Genomic DNA, 19,144 nt, shown 5'->3' on the forward strand with positions numbered 1-19,144 from the left:
CTGCGATTCAAGTGTGCAAGGTTATGGGGCAGTAAGCTATTTGAGACTGACTTGTGATGGTGGTCTACCTCACATTGCGTTTGTGATTGGGAAGGCCAGAATTGCATCATTAAAGGTGGTGACTATCCCAAGGCTGGAGCTTGCCAGCGCAGTCCTTGCTGCAAGGATATACAGGATGCTAAGGAGAGAGCTTGAGTTAACCCTCGGAGACTCAGAGTTTTTTGGACCAACAGCACTGCCGTCCTAAAATACATCCAAAATGACGGCAGAAAGTTTCAAACCTATGTGGCTAACAGAGTGCCCATTTTTCGGGATCTGACAAACAAATCCCAATCGGGCCACATAAAGACTGGACTTAATCCGGCAGACAGTGCTTCGAGAGGCATGAAAGCTGAGACCTTCCTTCAAGAAGGAAACTGGCTGTAAGGGCCACATTTCCTGATGCGACCTGAAACAGACTGGCCAGTAATCCAAGTACCACCCATACTGTCCGACGGTGACCGGGAGGTCAAGAAGGTGGCCGTGGTTTTCAGTAAAAGTGTGCTGCAGAATCAAAGTCCTCCGACTCATTTTATCGAGCACTTCTAATCATGGAACAAATTCATTTGATCGTCAGCCTGGCTCTTAAAATTCCAAGAAACTCTGAGACAATTGAATTTAAAAAAGACAAATTAGTAACTTGGACCCAACTGGGTCACAGCGGTCTGTGGAGGATCTAGCCAAGGCCAAGCAATCACTCGTATCCCATGTTTAACAGCAATCCCTCCAAGATGAGGTGACCTCTCTACAAAAGGGCTTACCCATAAAAAGAAACAGTAGGATTTATAAATCAGATCCCATCCTCCAAAAAGAAATCCTGAGAGTTGGAGGCAGAATAAGTAAGCTAGCAATGCTAGCGGAAACCAAGCATCCAGCCATTCTGCCCAAGGACAATCACCTGTCAAAGACACTCTTACACACCACCCACACCTTGGTCGGTCATTGTGGCAGAAATCAAATGATCGCAAAACTCAGAACAAAATACTGGCTCATTAGTGCAAACTCTGCTGCAAGAAGTATAACACAGGATTGTGTAGAGATGGCATGGCACAGCAATGAGCCAAAAGATGTCTGACTTACCTCTTCACAGGATAACACCCGATTTGCCACCCGTTACTGATACTGGACTACTTTGGTCCTATAGAAACCAAGTGTGGCCGCAACAAAGTCAAAGGTTATGGAGCCTTGTTTACGTGCCTCGCAAGCAGAGCCGTACACCTAGAGATGACGCACTCAATGGATACGGACTCCTGCATTCCTTCTCAAACAAGGATCTATGTTGAACCCTTTTCTGAACTTTATGAACTTGTTTTGCATAATGGATTATCAAAACTAAATGGATTATTTATTTTGGATTATACTTGAAAACATTCTATGGACAATCTTGAGTACTGTCACAAAGGTGTCTTGAGTGTATGCTTCCCATGCATAAATGTATAAATTGCCCTTTACCGGATTGTGTCATTGTGACACTACAAACAAATGCGTGCTGATTTACTGACCGCTCCTACATACAACGTTTTCCTCCGAAGTAGAAGTACACAGTAAGTCATATACACCTGCATTTCAGCCCCAAACCCACGGGACTGGTTAATTTACCACCTTTGTGATGGGCCTCAGGTCTTCACTCACACAAACATCAAGCCTGTATCAAGCTTTTATGTTTTAGAAATCCAAGAAATTAAAAGAAACTATGAGAGGTGCTGTGCAGGTGGAAACAACACAAGACCATGCTACCGCGACTGTCAAGACTGGCTCGCACGGTGTTTAGTGTCCCCGCCAGCTGCAGCATCAACGACAACTGCGAGCATGTCTTCAGCACAGCTGGAAGAGTTATAGAAGACTCTAATCCACTAAAATCCTCGACTGTGAATGCTACAATGCTCTGTAGGAGACTGTACTTCTGGCTAGGGCTGGAAATTAATCAAATTTTAATCACGACCACGATTTTGGCTTCAAACGATCAAATTTGCGTGATCGAGCGATATTTTAAATGTGTCATTTCATAGAACGCTCTGTTTTTTTTTTTGCAAAGCCCATCTACCGCTCCGTAAACCACTGTCTGATCATGTGCCAGTCAGAGTTGTTCCCTGTTCCCAGATAGCAGTCGGTTATACGTTGGTCACAAGGTTTACCAGTTTACGAGTAAACGCAACATTTGTCCCGTCTGTGTTGTTTTTCAGACAACAGCAGTGACTAGTGCTACTTAGTGTCTGTTAGCTCACAGGGCTCTAGGGTGCGAGTTACATTTTTCCTTTATGTTGCGTCGGTGCTATTGTCCTTGCATCCGCTGCCTCTTGAATCAGTGTTGTTTATATCGATATGGTTTAATTTTGCGTTACATGACCCATTTCTTCTGTAAAGCCGTGCCTGTGTTTGGATCTCTCCTCTTACTCTTTGCGCAGCCCCGCCCCCACTAACTCACACACGACTCCTTGGCAACACGGGGAGACACAGCGGCCGCCGGTTCACACTTCTGACATTTGTCTACAGTTTTAATTGTTATTAACGCAGCTGCACATTGTTAAGCATGAGAGGCAAACCTGTATTTGTACCAGTGTTTCCACTGGTAACTCTGCTTTTTCTATGTTTTTTGCCACGGCGAAAAACATAGAAAAAGTTATTGAATGCAACTAACTTCAGTTGGTAGAGTAATAGTGTGTGAGGCGGAGCCTGCTAGACCTGCAAGAGATGTGACCCATGGCCAGAATTTCATACTTCATAAAAATGCAGCGCAGTGACGATACAGACATTTCATACATACGACGTGTGTAACTCTGCTGACCCGCCATTCGACCCGTGCTGGACCCATTCATAACGAGTCAGCAGTCTCTCAGTAAGTAGCGTCCATCGCACTCCTCCTCTCTCCCTAGCTTGTTTAATCAGTTATTGTTGAAAACAAGTGAAGGAGCTTTCTCAGAGATCCATTTTTTTTTTGTTATATTTATTTCAGATAGCTAATTTTCATTTACATGTGTTGCAGCTGTATGTTTATACAACATACAACTTAAGACAGAAGAATGTAGCATAATATAGATGTGAAAGCAGTTATAAATAGCCTATGTGACTATAAAATTTGTTTTGGTTAAAATCAACAAATATACATAATTAATCGTGATCTCAATATTGATCAAAATAATCGTGATTATCATTTCGGCCATAATCATGCAGCCCTACTTCTGGCTGTAGCGTTAGGAGGCCGTCTCATTTTTCGTCCGGGGTTGGACTTTGGGTCATTGGCCATAGTCTGTGGTGAAGCCTTTAATGGCTTTTAGGGTCTTCTGTAAGTTATTTAGGGGTACAATTGTTTAAAAAAAAATCCGAAAGCAGCAATACAGGAGGCCAAGCAATCGGAATGATCCTAAGAGACCCAAAGAGTGGCAGGACAATCAGCTGATAAAATATAAAAGCAAAAGAAAATGACATTGATTTTGTAAACAAAGCAAACAAATAGGGCATGACTGTTTATCAGGCAGTATAAAAGACAGAAAAGAGACATAAGACTGTGGCTCTGTACTCTAAGCACAGGCAGCATGCTGGACATCGCAGCTCTCCACAGGCAGGCAAATTATCTTCTACTAAACCAAACCTTTTTGCGGTCGTAATGCAATTGCAAAAGTGAGCATATTGTTTTGCAGAAGATTCTTGAGATTGGAAATAGCATGTGGCCAAAACAATTTCATAAAGGCAAGATTGTGAGGCACATGAATTATCAACAGCTTCATCGCCCACCTAGAGTGGTTGTCTGTAAAAATGTGAATTATAACTAGATGTCACTTTGAGCCCATTTACCACTGCTTATCTGCAAAGTGTTTGCTTTTGGATACCATATACGTACTCAACGCGAGTCAGTAAATGAGGATGACTAATATGTCAAAAAAAGACTTCGGTGAATTAAGCAACAGAAAAAAGGGGAAAAGAGAGAGAGAGAGAGATAAAGACAGCTATGGTCATACTTTGGGTATGTGGAATGACGTGCGAGGGTGGAAAACAGATCATTATGAATGTGTGCATTGGGGATTTCTGTTTTATATAACGTGTAGTGTATATGCATGTGGAAAATGTGTCCTTACCAAAGCTCCAGTCCATCCTCCAGTAAATACACATGTGGCGGCTGGGAAACATCGGTGCTCAGCTGGATGACAGGAAGAAGGAAAGGGTACAGATTCTTAGACTCTGCCCCCAGGCCCTGTGAGAACACACAGAAACAGCAAGTAAATGCCAAATTAGGAAAACCTGACAAAGAATTCAGGGGCTTTGAGATTGTTACTTTATGTGCCTTGGCTTAATGTGTTTCCTGCAGACCATCTGAGCAGAGTGGAGAAGCATAAGCTATGTTTCCATCCACATGTTTTTATCTGAATTAAGTGATATCAAATGAAAAATGCCTTATGGAAAGAGTAAAATTCGACAGAATTTCATGAATATCGACTCAAAGGAAATACGTTTGGTCTCATCAGATTTTATCTTGAATGATATACGGCTTATGCGATAAACTCTGGTGGAAACGTAATGAGTCGAATAAATAATGAATTGCGATTAAGTTTTAGGTCATTTGGTTACAACCCGCCAAAAATCAAAGAAGAATTCATTTCTGCCCAGTGTTTCCTCTCCGTTTGCACACATGGTGGGTGTCAACAAGACAGATGGAAGTGGACGAATGAGGAGACAAGAGACTTTTTTAAGTTAATTTACAAGCAAAATATAACTGCTATTTTAGATAGCAAAAATCTAAGAAATGCCATAATTTATCAGGAACACTAGAAGGAAATGGCCAACAAAGGTTACGACAAGCCGTGGGACGTCCTCCTGAGTAAATATCTCAAAAAAGAGCTGTCTCACAGCGGCACAAAACACAATTACAACTTGTGCAATATTGATCATTTGTTGGTAGAAGGCGAGATCCATTTTGTCTAGAAAACCTTTGTTCGCAAATGTTTGCTTGAAGGTTGTGCGATTGACTCCGAAAATGAATAGGAACACCTTCAAATGTCTAAAATCAATTTGATCGCAAAACAGAATGTGACGTCATTACGCACAGGTTTTCATTCGCTTTAAAACCGTTGGATGGAAACACACTTTCACCAGCTTTATTCGCACAAGTTTTTTTTAACCTAACTTCAAATAATTCGATTGACGTGGATGGAAACTTAGCTATAGACTCACCCCCTTCCCAGCAAGGCACACCTTGTGAGCTAGAGCATATGAGCTGAGTGGAGTGTGGAGAATTTCCGCTTCTCATGGAGCTGTTCGCTCCCTCCGCTCTCCCGCTTTAAAGCCACTCCACTCAATATCGCACTGCACTGAAGCTCCACTCAAATTACCGCTTGCTATAAAAAAAAAAAAAAGCTGCATTGTATTCATCAGATGAAAAGCGCCCAGCCTCCCTTAATGCCCGAAGCTCCGCCAGCTAAAAGGGAGGAGGGCGGGCACCGTTCCTCCACTGTGCTGCAGTAACACAGAGATGGACTGGGGAATGCTTCAAACTCATAGTGTGAGCGTTACCGAAGCAAAGTTGGAGCGGGAGATGAGACAACGCTTCAACATTTCAAAATTCTCTCTGCTCATTTCAAAACTCTCCTGCTCGTGCTCCTCACTAGCTGGTGGGCACACTGTCCCCATGCTACACTTATGATGCAAGAGCATAACTTATATAACATATATTAATATAGCATATAATAATTAATTTATAATATCTATTTTAATTATTTATAATATAATAAATATAAGATGTACTGTATGTAGCTGAGTTAGCACGCTGCAGACCGTGTGCAACTTTTCCCACTTACAATAACAAGGTGTCATAAATAGTGGCTTTTTGTACTTATGTTTGGCTGCAATTTAAGTGCTTTACGGTGAAAGAGTTATTTACAGATGTATTATGTTCATTTTATGGATCTTTTAAAACATCAGTTACTTCAGAAAAGGCTCAGGTAAAACTGCACAATCTAACTCAATGTTTGTTTAGTTGTCGTACAAATTTTCAGGTGGCACAGGGGTGAGTTGGAAATTATGAAAATGGGGAGAATTGCTCTTTAAAGTGTAACGGCCACAACCAGCTGTTACACATGAACCCACATTGGACACAAGTATGTGCCTATTATATAAGATGAGGAAGAGGAATGAGCAGCTGGGCATTGTGTCATTGATTTCTACAGTACCACATGGCTTTTAACTCATGGAGGACAGTCGAGGCCTGTGCAGCTGGCAACACAGTTGAAGACTTAAAAACCAAATCAATTTTAAAAATCCATTATAGCGAACACAATGGTATATTTCAATACATTGGTTTTCTACAGTGAAGCTGAAAGCCAGAATAAAATGTATGTATTCCCCTCCAGCACACCATCATACATACCCAGCCTTAAATGATTATTAGAAGTAGGTCATCCAGTAGTGTGTCCTGGATGTACAGTGACCATTTGCAATTTGAATTCTGCTTCCCTGCTAAAATGTATCTATGGGTAAAGAAAACAATGTACACAGTACACATCTCTCTGCTTTGCTTATACTGATACTCCATCTCTAAATTTGTGTAGGTGAGCTCAAGCACTGTTGTTGAATTTTACTAACAACAATGCTCTATTATTCTATATTAATTGTATCTGTAATATCTGTATTATTACTGGCACAAAGGCTATATCCATTTGGCAACATAGAGTATACTCTACAAAGCTTCACGGCTTACAATAGACCAAGTTGTTTTGTGTAGAACAGCATCTCTTGATTGAAATAATTTTCTTTGAACTAGTTCAAACCAAGAAGTAACTCTAGAACTTTAACCATATTTTATTAATGTCAGCATTACATGGTATATATTAAAATTTACAATAGAGTGTGGTTACACAGTTTGCTAATCCAAGCCCCTTCAGCTGTAGGCTTGCGGTGGCTCCAACAGTGGTGTACTTGTAGATGTGTTACTATTTCAAAAGAGTGTGTCTCTATCACTGAGCGCTTCATCTGTGAAGTAATGCGGCCACAGGCACATAGTGGTCCAAATCTTTCTGCAGGCTGAGACACGCTGTTTCAATGCTGTGGGGAATGGAGCTTCTTTCTCGGGCTATTTTCTTCCTAACTTCAGTTAGTGGTAAACCTGATTAATGTTGAGGCCAATGATTACCAATAAAGTATATAAGTTACCCTACAAACAACAAAACAGAATCTTTACATTGCACTTGACCGTTAATCTGAGGTTTAGACCATTTGTTTGCTTATTGTGTGAGCGGTTGAATCTGAGAATAACAACAACAAGCAGGAAAGACAGCCAAGTCATAATTTCTGTCAGGTTGGGGGCAGGGTCAAAAAATAAAAATAAAAATTCGGTGTCACAGTAACCCAGCTGTTTGGGGGAAATGCACCTGCCGCAGGTCTCCCTAACAGACATTTTTGAACTCCTCCTCAGCATCGTGTGGCCAGAAAAGTAAAACCACACATATTGCCAAATCCACTAAACAGTACCACCTGTCACGCTGCAGAACCTGGTAATTCCGCTCCCAGTGCACAATAAACTATACATTAAAGGAGCTATTTAACCCACAGAACTTTTAAACCTCGCTGTCAAGTTTCTATTCGATGTTCATAGCTTTTTTGTTGCGGTTTTGCTTATTCCAATTGTTTTGGTAATGGACTATTTTCTTACTATTGATCCTGGGAGAGATTAGTCCCGGCTTGATCCAAAATTATGGTGAGCCAGCCAAATTTGTGCACTGAATCAAAATCATGTGAGTGTTGAGTTTGGTAAGGCAGCTGGCAACCATATGAAAAGACTGGCACAGACAAACATCTAGGCTTAAGCTGCTCAACAGCGCTCTTGTGTAGTTTAGTAATGCCTTTAATTGTACCCCCTTCACAGATAATTATAAATACCTTTTTTTGTTTCAATTGCTCTTCTAATCAATGTGTTTAGTGTTTTAAAGCCACTAGTTGAATGATATGTAGTAAGTAGTTGATATTTACTGGATTTCGAAGTAAAACAATGTTTAATTTTGTTTCATTATTGTATTAAAGCCAGGTGACAAATGTAAAACACACACACGCTTATTGTCTGCAGGTGGTGCATAAACATAATACCCTTGTCGAATTCTGCCTGGCTGACAAGGATGCTTCCATGCATGAACACTGAGCATGTGCGGGCCTTCTTCACCATACCTGCACCAGGTGAATGAGTGTAGTGAGGATGGCACATCGTAGCATGTTGTGGTCTTCAGACTGCTTCCAGAGCAGGGGCAGGTACTGCACCAGACAGCCTACGTATGGCCGAATCTGAAGCCCAAGAAAATGAAAGATAAAATTCAAAACACATATTGTTAGCTTCAACCTGTATCGTCCCCAACAACTAAACTATTTTACCACGTTTGTTGATGATGCAGATGAAACTAAGTCTTATTTGAGAGCAGTGACAGGACAATGGTGTTCTCTGTATTTTTTCCAGTCCCAGCAATGTAGTATGTACTGTATATCCATCATATATAATTTTAATTTTGAAATGTGCATTTCTCACCTTGAACATACAAAGTTAAATAAGCATAAGAAGAAAATTCATTAAGAAATGTGCAATACAGTTTGTTAAATAACTTAAATTTCACAAAATTAAATAACAAAAAAACAATCTTTTAGAAAAAAAAGCCATTTTTTGCTTTGCTCAACACTACAAATTAAATAAATCAGCTGCTTCAAAACACGCTTCAGTAGAATGGATGTGGTAAGAACATACTAGACAGGGACAACACAAAGAATATGTTTTCTTCTAAGTAAAATCAGGGAATTAGGGGAAATCAGCTCTATAGTCTGTAAAAGTGCTGATGGAAGCCAAATTGGCTGAGACATGATGTGAGTGTTCATACTAAACCCCTTTTGTAAAGTAACATAATGATGCTCCGATTATTCAGTATGCATTTTTATGCATACCAGCTTACCACATACGCCTGTTATACATTTATATAGAAAAACCTGACACCAAAATCCACATTCGATCTTATACCAACATACTTGAACCCATGCTCCATACTACAGAAAATAGAGACGGTCTGATACCATTTTTTGCTCCATGATACCGATTCTGATACCTGAACTTGCGTATCGGCCGATACCGAGTACTGATCTGATTCCAGTGTGTCATTAATTTTATTATGTTTTAACAACTGTATACTCCTATCCCTGTATGGATGTGATTTGATTTCTATCTTTGTCGTCGGTCTGGCTCAGCTTAAACTCTATGTGAAACATAAAACACAAACAAAGAACGCTACAGAACTCTCTTTTATTATCCAATTTGACAGTCAGTTATAACTGAAAAAGAACATAAATAAACTAATTTAACGTAGATTTTCTTTAAGTCTTCATTACGTGGTATCGGATCGGTGAATAAACTCCAGTACTTCCCGACACCGATACCAGCGTTTTAAGCAGTATCGGAGGCAATACTGGTATCAATATCGGAACATCTTTAACAGCAACAATTATAACAATCATTGTTTAACAAAATTGTGCTTTATTTATTATTCTCTCTCTAATGATTTATAAAACGGGTAGCTCAAATTAAGCAATCTGATTGATTCATAGCTGTGATAAAACCATATACAATATAATACTACACTATACTATGACCTTTAATCTGTTTGCACAATAAGTATCCCCAATGTCTGACCCTAACCCTTATGTGCAGGCAGCCAGCACAGGAGGGCCTAATTTATTGTGAAATTACTAATTATTAATAAAAATCGATTGAATCTATTGGAATGCCACTACACCTTCTATATTGCCACATTTGATGAATGTTTTGAGTCAGGCCGGACAACACCTCTTAGCTGGGATATAATCACAACATACAACGGCCATCTGGGCGGTCAGACACCCAAAGGACGTCAACATTCTCATTCCTGTGTGGAATCAGAAAATGTGATGGCCCACTGTGTAATCTAGGTACATTTGCTGTGCAGCCAGCCAACTCTAAGACATTGGGGTGCCATTTATTTTGTACTGATTTATGCTCCCTGTATTCCCTGTAGCTCACACTGGGATTTTTTGATCCATTAACCCTCATAAGAGGCTGGCTAGAGACCGAGGGAACAGTAAAAAAGAAATACGACATACAGCCTTGAAGAAAAAGATGAAAGGTGAGAAAACAGATCCACAAACCAGCCAAGGATGACATTTAAGACACTGACAGCAGGAAAAAGAGCTACATCTCAGCATATCTGTCATGTTCATTTCAACACAGGCTGCACTCATGGTGTCAGTGCCTAGTTCTCTCAGCTGCTGCCACTCTTTGCGGGTTCGAAATCCCTTTTGAGAAGAGTTAGAATATTAACGGAACATCCACTGCCTCTAGAAGTTTAGCCAGGGTCAGTGGCTGAGGAAGACTTAACCAGACTGACAGTTCCCAAGGATGATGAAAGCCATTTCTACAATAGATTTAAGTCAAGGGATTGTTTAAGGGAATGTGCCTAAAACGGATTTGAAAAGAGCGTGGGGAGGGGGAGGTCAAGAGGAAGGTCAAGTTTTTTAAAGGTTGACAGTTAAGTGGATTAGAACGACTTATTGGATGCTCAGAAAAAGAAGAAAAAAAATCCATATGGCCACAAAAGCACTACCGTGGAGACTTTATCGTCAGGGTAAATGAGAGCAGACATGAGAACAAAAGCTGCCTTCGGTCTTGTGATTTACAAAGAGCCGAGAACTGGACTCCCGGTAACTATCAATCCCAGTGTCTGGATATGAAAAATCGACGGTTGTATTACCTTGGTGGTCTGTGGGTTGTACATGGTGACGGATGTTTTGTATCTGTGTTGTAATGTTTTTTTACAGCTTCACATGTCCCCAGCAGAGTACAAATCGATGATTCCAATTTTCAGAAAACAGCTGCAGTATATATATATATATCACCCAAGATGTCCAAAACAAGGAGTGAGAGTGTTCATATGAAGAGTAATATGTTCCAAACACTTCTTTGTTTAATATCTCAGAACTCACCTGGATGTTGACTCTCTCGATGACACAGGAGATGACATGGAGCACCTGCATTTTAGTGTCACACTCTGTCACCTGCTGCAACAACTGAAAGAGCAGCCCGAAGATAGACTCGAGGTACTAAACAAAGAAAAGACAACTTAAGAGCTAGAAAAAGGGGTAAATGGAAAGGTAAAAATGTTAATGTATTCATTGATTATACTGAAATGTTGATTCTACTCATCGCGGAATAAAAAGTACAAGTGCAGCGCCCGGTGAAAATGTGCCTGTTGGGAATGGGTTGATTGCTCGGCCTGTGGTATTGCTGCTTGTAGAATTCATCACAACCAAATTGTCCCCCAAAATGACTTACAGAAGGATCCCAAACCACTTCCTATGCAACTCCCCTGTTTACCCTACTACTAACCTACCAATGGACCTGACAGAACGGGGCAGATTCAGATTATAATCACAAAATATCATAATGAAAATGTGGAGTGGACATTAGCCTCATGGACTCAGGCAGTGCGCTACCCACCCGGCCTGTTATGAGAGCTAATCAGCAATCTGCATTAATAACCCACCAGAACAGGACTTTGTGTGTGTGTGTGTGTGTGTGTGTGTGTGTGTGTGTGTGTGTGTGTGTGTGTGTGTGTGTGTGGGTGAGAGTGAGAGTGAGAGTGAGAGTGAGGTGAGAGTGAGCGTGTGTGGTGTGGTGTGTGTGTGTGTGTGTGTGTGTGTGTGTGTGTGTGTGTGTGTTGTGTGTGTGTGTGTGTGTGTGGGTGGTGTGTGTGTGTGTGTGTGTCGCTGTGATCACTCAGTGTGCGGTGTGAGAGAGGGAGTGGCCAGCGGCTAGAGCGGAAAAAGCCAATTTGTGCTTCTTTTAATTAATATATACTTAACGATATCTTTTGGATTTCTAATCCAACGTCAAAATTAACACTGCACTTATTTAGCCCGAAGCAAGACACCTGTCAATCGGACTAACAGTTCAAGAGATATGCATATAACAGAAAGACAGTTCCTGCAATTTATAGATAGATATACAGTTATTTCCACATTCTTGATAGATGTACTCACAGGGAGGAATTGCTCTGTTCGGAACTCAAAGTCATCAACAGGTAGTCGTGAGTTAAGGATGAAATCAAACTGCTTAGCGTAGGTATGCGAACAGCTCATCAACACACACTTAAGCATTCTTTATTTGCTTTGGCATAGCTAAGGACTGATGCAAATGGTACGTCATCAGATGCAGTGAGGTGTAGATAGCAAATATAAGAATAGCATGCTCAAATTACTTGTTGCAAAAAATGATGCCCTGAAAATGAATATACATTAGGTACGAGAAGGATATTGAGCTTCAGGGTTGTAGCTGTCTCAATCCGCACCTATGAGAGAAAAAAAAAGATAAGAATACAGTTTAGAAAAGCATTTTATAAATTAGGCCTCTATCAGTGCATCTTCGCTATTCAAAGCTGCAAAGAGAGAAGACATACTGTGTGTGTAATGCACCAAAGTGAAGAATAATAGAGAGCACAAGACATGAACAGAAGATTGCTACAGATGCACATGCAGCAATTCAACCAAATATAAATACTATAATTACATTTTCCTTTAATGGCAGCCTCAGAAGGCAGACACCAACGGGTTATCACTATAGCAAAAGCTTTCAATAGCGGAACATTCTAGTGTGCACCTGCAGCAAGTTAGCTAAATGCAGACTGTCTATTGTTATAAAAATCCACCACCCTTGTAGATTCTAGCAGTGTAATCTAGCCGTGTCAGAGAGATGGAGGTGGACATGTCCACCAGAGACAAACTGATCAGATGGAGGAGAGAAGATTAAAGAAGGTTAACAAGTGAAGAGAAAGGTGTGGGACTGAGAAGAGAGCTCCACTACAGCCGGTAATGGCACTCAATTCAACTCAAAACATCAAAAGGTGTGTGTGTGTGTGTGTGTGTGTGTGTGTGTGTGTGTGTGTGTGTGTGTGTGTGTGTGTGTGGTGTGTGTGTGTGTGTGTGTGTGTGTGTGTGTGTGTGGTGTGTGTGTGTGTGTGTGTGTGTGTGTGTGTGTGTGTTTTCCGCAGGCAAATGTTATCAATATTATCCAAATTATGAAAGGTCTTTGTAATGCAATTATTTCATTTTTTCTTAATTTTCAAAACACAGCTACATTATTTCTTCAGTCTTAAGGTCCTAGGACCAATATCCTTGTCTTTCCAAGGGGTGTTTAAGGTTTTTTTCTTAGTTTTTGTGCTTGCCACAAGACAGTAATAATAGAGTTTGGGAACCTCCCACTTTACTTTTTTTGGGGGGGTATTTAGTTATACGTTCATTTGAATAACTCACTTTAAATTGAGAGTATTTATTGGCACGATTACAGCAACCATATGTTAAATAAAGCAGGTTTGCGCATTCTGTATTCCTCTGTGTGATGAATGAAGGACCTGGCAAGGACACCAGCTACCTTTGGTTTATATTCTACCCCAAAGATTGAATATTCTGCTTAAAATTATAATGGCGGGAAAAATAAAATCATATCAACTCTTGTTTCCTCTATGTGCATATTTTCCCATCTATTCAATATGCTAAACCCTAATTAACTTTGAAGACATCACACATTTGTAGGACGTCTCAATTGCAGTGGTTGGGAATGTCTCTTTTCTGACTCTCAGCTTTTCATACTTTTAATGCCAAACAACTGACTTCAAAGGTGAGTCAGCTTCTGGAAGATACTTATTTTGCACCATATTTATATTTGCACTTCAAACCAAAGCATACGTCTAGTAGTATCACACTTCACTAGCTGGTCAATTTTCACAATTTTGAAGTGGCCGATTTCAATAAGCAGCAATCTTTCAAAGAACCTCCCACAAAAACAACTTCCAAATCGTTAGTGCACAACCTGTCACTGCTGCAGAGGATGATAACAAGCAAAGTTACTGAACTCCACTATAAAATTCATGATGACATTTATACTTCTTCGGAATAATTATGAATAGTGTGTGTTTTGGAGGCACTGGAATGCAGACAGACAAATGCTGCTGTGACTTCTTTGTGGAAAAGATTACCACCATTAGAGCTAGCATCTCACTTCTAGCCTATGACCCTTCCATTTCCAATGGGTGTGCAGCAGTTTTCAGTAAGTTTGAGCCCGTATCCCTCTCGACCCTCACTGATATTGTTACACATTTAAAACCCTCAATTTGTACTACTGATATTGCACCACTTCCTTTAAAAAAAAAAGGTGTGGCACACTATTGGACCAAACATCCAAGCAATTATTAACAGTAGTCTTACATCTGGTCGAGTTCCCCTTTGTTTTAAAGAGGCAGTGGTGCAGCTCCTTATTAAAAAGCCAAATGTGGTCACTTTAGTTCTTGCAAACTATCATCCAATCTCTAAACTTCCTTTTGTGTCCAAGATTTTAGAGAAGGCAGTTCTCGTCCAGCTATACTCTTTTTTTAGATCTGCATGGATCTAAAAACCTATTGCCACTATTCATTCTAACCCCAACCGGCCGTCAGACACCGCCTACCAAGAACCTGGGTCTGTCCCAGGTTTCTTCCTACAAGGACTTTTTCCTTGCCACTGTCGCACTGTTGCTTGCTCTGGAGGGAACTACTAGAACTGTTGGGTCCTTGTAAATTATAGAGTGTGGTCTAGACCTACTCGGTCTGTAAAGCGTCTCGAGATAACTCTTGTTATGAATTGATACTATGAATAAAATTGAATTGAAGGTGAATTAATGTCTGGATCAGAGCGCATCACACAGTGTGGCACAAACATTGTCTGACCCAAAGCACTTGGGTATGTATGAAAGATTAACTTGTATTTTAACTATGTTACCTTCTTTTTAACCTGTGCTGTATTATCACTTCACTCACGAGTGATGTTGGCTATTTCCTCCTTTTGTTACGGCTTCTTGCTGCTTTGCATGGTTGAATGGCGCAAGAAGATGGCTCGGGTCTGTGTTGCTTGCCAGTGTTCTGGTGGCTTCTTATACCGAATGGGGATACTTTTTATGTGCAGCTGTGCTAATGTCTTGCTGCTTTCTGTAGCTCTGCATGGCGTATTGAGAAAGTGTATTTGTCGCTCTAGCTGTCGGTATAGTTTAACCCTTTACTAATTAGAATCACCAGATGCCTCCCGATACGATATCATCACGATACTTAAGCCCCGATGCACTATTTTAAAATACACAATTTCAAACATACTGCAATATTCTGTGATATATTGCAATGTATAACCTTTTTTCCAACTTCTAATTTTACCAATTTCAAATTATGTCCACAAAAGGAAACTTTGTCAACCTCTGTTTTTTAACAAGTGACCCCCATAGTTTCCACTACAAAGGACTACAATACCAAGAGAGAAACATAGAGAAAAGTGCCCTCAGTCAGCTAGTCCTGTCCCTCAGCTCCCTCACCTCACAGCCCCCAGAGCCTCGGGGCACCCCCTTCAGCTCCCTCACCTCACAGTTCCCATAGCCTCAGGACACCCCCCAAACCACCCGCCCCACCCAATCATCTGCAGACAAAAATAGAAACCTATGACCGATTGGAAAAACACTACTAAACATCAAAGTCAAAATGGATTGTTACCTAGCCCTAAACCGAGAGTACACAGTAACTGAATACTTGACCACAGACTCAGAAAGATTCTGAGCAGGTCCAGGCTTAACTGTATATATTTTAGTTAAATATTGTATGTATGTATTTCTTCTCACAGTATCATCCTGGATGCTTTGGCAATATTGTTATTTCTGACATTCATGCCAATAAAGCAATTTGAATTAAATTGAGAGAGAGCGAGGGGGGGCACTGACTACATTCTGATTCCTCATCCTCTGCATAGTTATTGCAGCAGCTGGACAAAGTTACTCGAGTATTGATTTTTGACCATGTTAAGACTAGGGGAGAACATTTCGCTTTGCCTGGTTTCGTTTAAAGTAAAGACGGGCTTTGCTGTGGTCTTCAAGACTCATTTTAAAACAGACAGAGAGAAAAAAGGGATTTGAGCTATGCAGCAGCAGCACTGACCTGCAGTCAGGTCAATGATCCCTTTTTCCACATCTTACAACTTCACCTTCTTACACATTTTAACCAACAGTCCAGTTTAGCTTCAGCATTTCAAAAACAATTATTCCACATCATTTTTTACATTAGAGGCGTTATTCAACTTGTCAATGCAATTCATACTTATTAAAACCATTCCAACATTTCCAACTATTCTCACTACATTGACTTCTTCTTAAAGCTTTAAGCTATTAATCCAGTTTAGCTTTAGCAATTTCGCTATTCAGCATTCATACACATTTTCTGCAGGAAATGCTTTTTCTAGTTCAGTCTCAAATTGTTTTTGAAGGGTCCTAAAAAAAAGAAAAAAACAGGTATAAACTGAATTTAAAAATGATTAAAAGTTTACCTAAACCACCTCACTGAATCTACTGGAACAAGTCAAAGAACAGCTTCAATTTGGCAACAACTCATTAAAAATCCACACCAGGTTCCCAAAAAATAATAGCTCAACAATCAACAAAACTACTTTTCCAGGATAATTGCCTGCCTCCACATCAGCTTTCTGGGTGTGGCCCTTCACTTCGATAAACAAAAACAACCTTCAAACTAGCAAGCTACACACTGAAAATGGCAAGGCTTGGGGTAAAAAACTGGGTCGTGCAATAATGTAGGCCTGCTTGTTTCATTCGGGGAATGACTGTAACGATTTACAAGTATTACAGTGGGGCTCGAACGTCTGGGCACCCCAGGTAAAAATGTATATTAATGTGCATAAAAAAGCCAAGAAAATATGGAAAAGTCTCTAAAGGCATCAAATGACAGATTAGATATTTGTATAATATGTCACAAAAATTTAGATTTTATTTCCATCATTTACACTTTCAAAATAACACAATACAAAAAAAGGTGTCTGCAAAGGTTTGGGAACCCTGCAGAGTTAAGACCTTGTACTGCCCCCTTTGGCAAGCATCACAGCTTGGAAACGCTTCTTGTAGCCAAGAGTCTTTCAATTCTTGTTTGAGGTATCTTCGCTCATTCTTCCTTCCAAAAGTCTTCCAGTTCTTTGACATTTCTGGACTTGCAGTCCCGCGCTGCTCTTTTAAGATCTATCCATAGATTTTCAATTATGTTGAGGTCAGGAGATTATGAAGGCCATGGCAAAACCTTCAGTTTACGCCTCTTGATGTAATCCACCGTTGATTTTGAGGTATGTTTAGGATCATTATCCATTTGTAGAAGCCATCCTCTCTTTAAGTTCAGCTTTTTCACAGATGGCATCAAGTTAGCATCCAAATTTTGCTGAAATTTTATTAAATCCATTTTTCCTTCTACTCGTGAAATGTTCCCTGTGCCACGGGCTGCAATACAACCCCAAAGCATGATTGATCCACCCCCCTGCTTAACAGTTGGACAGAGGTTCTTTCATTAAATTCTGTGCCCTTTCTTCTCCAAACGTACAGTACCTTTGCTCATTCCGGCCAAAAAGTTGTATTTTAACCTCATTGGTCCACAGAACTTGTTTCCACAATGCATCAGACTGGTCTATATGTTCATTTGATTTTTGTGGTGAGGACGTATAAGAGGTTTTCTTCTGATGACTCTTCCGTGTAGACCATATTTGTACAAGTATCTGAACAGAGGATATTGGCATCTGAAAACTCTTTGCTATCTTCTTATAGCCTATTTTCTATTTTCAGTTTCAGTTTTCTAGACAACTGCTTAGAAGAACTCATGGTGCTGATTGTGGGGCAAGATCAGATGAGTCTGGGCATTTAAAACCTTAAGAATGACATCACCTGGTCTTTCCAGACAATGAGAGAACAACCCATGATACTGTTAGGTCTCAGCTTTCCAAAGGGGGAGGTGCATGCTATAAACTCTGCAGGGTGCCCAAAACGCCATTTTTTAGTTTTCTGTTATTTTGAAAGTGTAAATGATGGAAACAAAATCAAACTTTTTGTGACATATTAAACGAACGTCTAATCTGTCGTTTGATGCCTTTTGGAGATTTATTTATCTTTATGCAATTTAATACACATTTTTACCTTGGGTGCCCAAACTTTTGAGCCCCACTCTATTTCCGCAGACATTTTGGGACCGATTGGTGGGGACTGCTATGGACAAAGTAACAGATGTTTAACCATGTATCCAGCTAATTTAAACAGCCTTAGTGCATTAAATAGTTAAACGCATGTCATATTGCAAGTGGGGGTTGTCGTTTGCGGTGCAAATGCAAAGCCATTGTCGCTGCTTCCTGAGCTTAGCGACCGCCAAGGTCTGTAGCCTTGTGATAAAGCCCGGACTTGTGCAGGTGTTTGGTCCCTTGTCTTGTGTCTGTGTCTGTGTCTGTGTGTGTGTGTGTCTGTTTGTGTGTGTGTGTGTGTGTGTGTTTGGTTTTGTCTCCCATCTGTCTTTCCTGTTTTTTTGGCCGTTTTTTTGGTTGTGTTTCTTAAATATAAAAAATGAAAAAACTGATCACAAAAAAAAAAAATCCTAACAAGCCAGAGCATTTTTTCTTCTATCCTGGAGTGTGTGTGTGTGTGTGTGTGTGTGTGTGTGTGTGTGTGTGTGTGTGTGTGTGTGTGTGTGTGTGTGTGTGTGTGTGTGTGTGTGTGTGTGTGTGTGTGTGTGTGTGTGTGTGTGTGTAGCCAGACCTTAATCCGCAGAGCGATGGAGATAGGTCTGGCAATGTGAGACTACCTGGACCTTAGATTGATTTAAAAGATATGGCATCGGCTAAAACAGCCCAGGAGTGGGTAAAGGTTCAGTGTGGCCTAATAGACAATAACCGCAAAGACAAAAGAGAAAGCAATAAACAAGTTTTATCTAGAAACTAGAAATAGAGCAGATAAACAGCAATAATTTGCAGAAAATGTAGCTACAGCTTGTTTATCACTAAAATCACTGGAATTAGAGAGCCAAAATTTGGCTTTTGCGAAGAGAAAGATATGATTAATTCATAGTGTTCTAGATTTCTCAAATAATTTAAACACAAAATTATTAATTTCACACCGATTGGAAGTTACACTGACAACAAATATTTATGTTTGGCATGGTAAAAAAGCCTCCTGATGTAATTTGGGTATCTGAGACAAATTCTGATCTTAAGAAAAGTTGATTACAATTCAGTCCAACTT

The 19,144-nt window shown here is 40.2% G+C and overlaps 1 protein-coding gene across 1 annotated transcript in view; it reads right to left on the reverse strand.

Moving 5' to 3' along the window:
- Positions 1 to 19,144, reverse strand: part of ipo11 (importin 11) — a 152,455-nt gene that overhangs the window by 73,249 nt on the left and 60,062 nt on the right. The window contains exons 16-20 of the mRNA XM_032516504.1: positions 12,341 to 12,374; positions 12,067 to 12,107; positions 11,011 to 11,127; positions 8,188 to 8,301; positions 4,113 to 4,228 (exon numbers count right to left, since the gene is read on the reverse strand). Coding sequence (XP_032372395.1) covers positions 4,113 to 4,228; positions 8,188 to 8,301; positions 11,011 to 11,127; positions 12,067 to 12,107; positions 12,341 to 12,374 — 422 coding nt within the window. The remainder of the gene's footprint in view (positions 1 to 4,112; positions 4,229 to 8,187; positions 8,302 to 11,010; positions 11,128 to 12,066; positions 12,108 to 12,340; positions 12,375 to 19,144) is intronic.

The sequence above is a fragment of the Etheostoma spectabile genome, chromosome 5 (assembly GCF_008692095.1).
Source record: "Etheostoma spectabile isolate EspeVRDwgs_2016 chromosome 5, UIUC_Espe_1.0, whole genome shotgun sequence".
Lineage (NCBI taxonomy): Eukaryota > Metazoa > Chordata > Actinopteri > Perciformes > Percidae > Etheostoma > Etheostoma spectabile.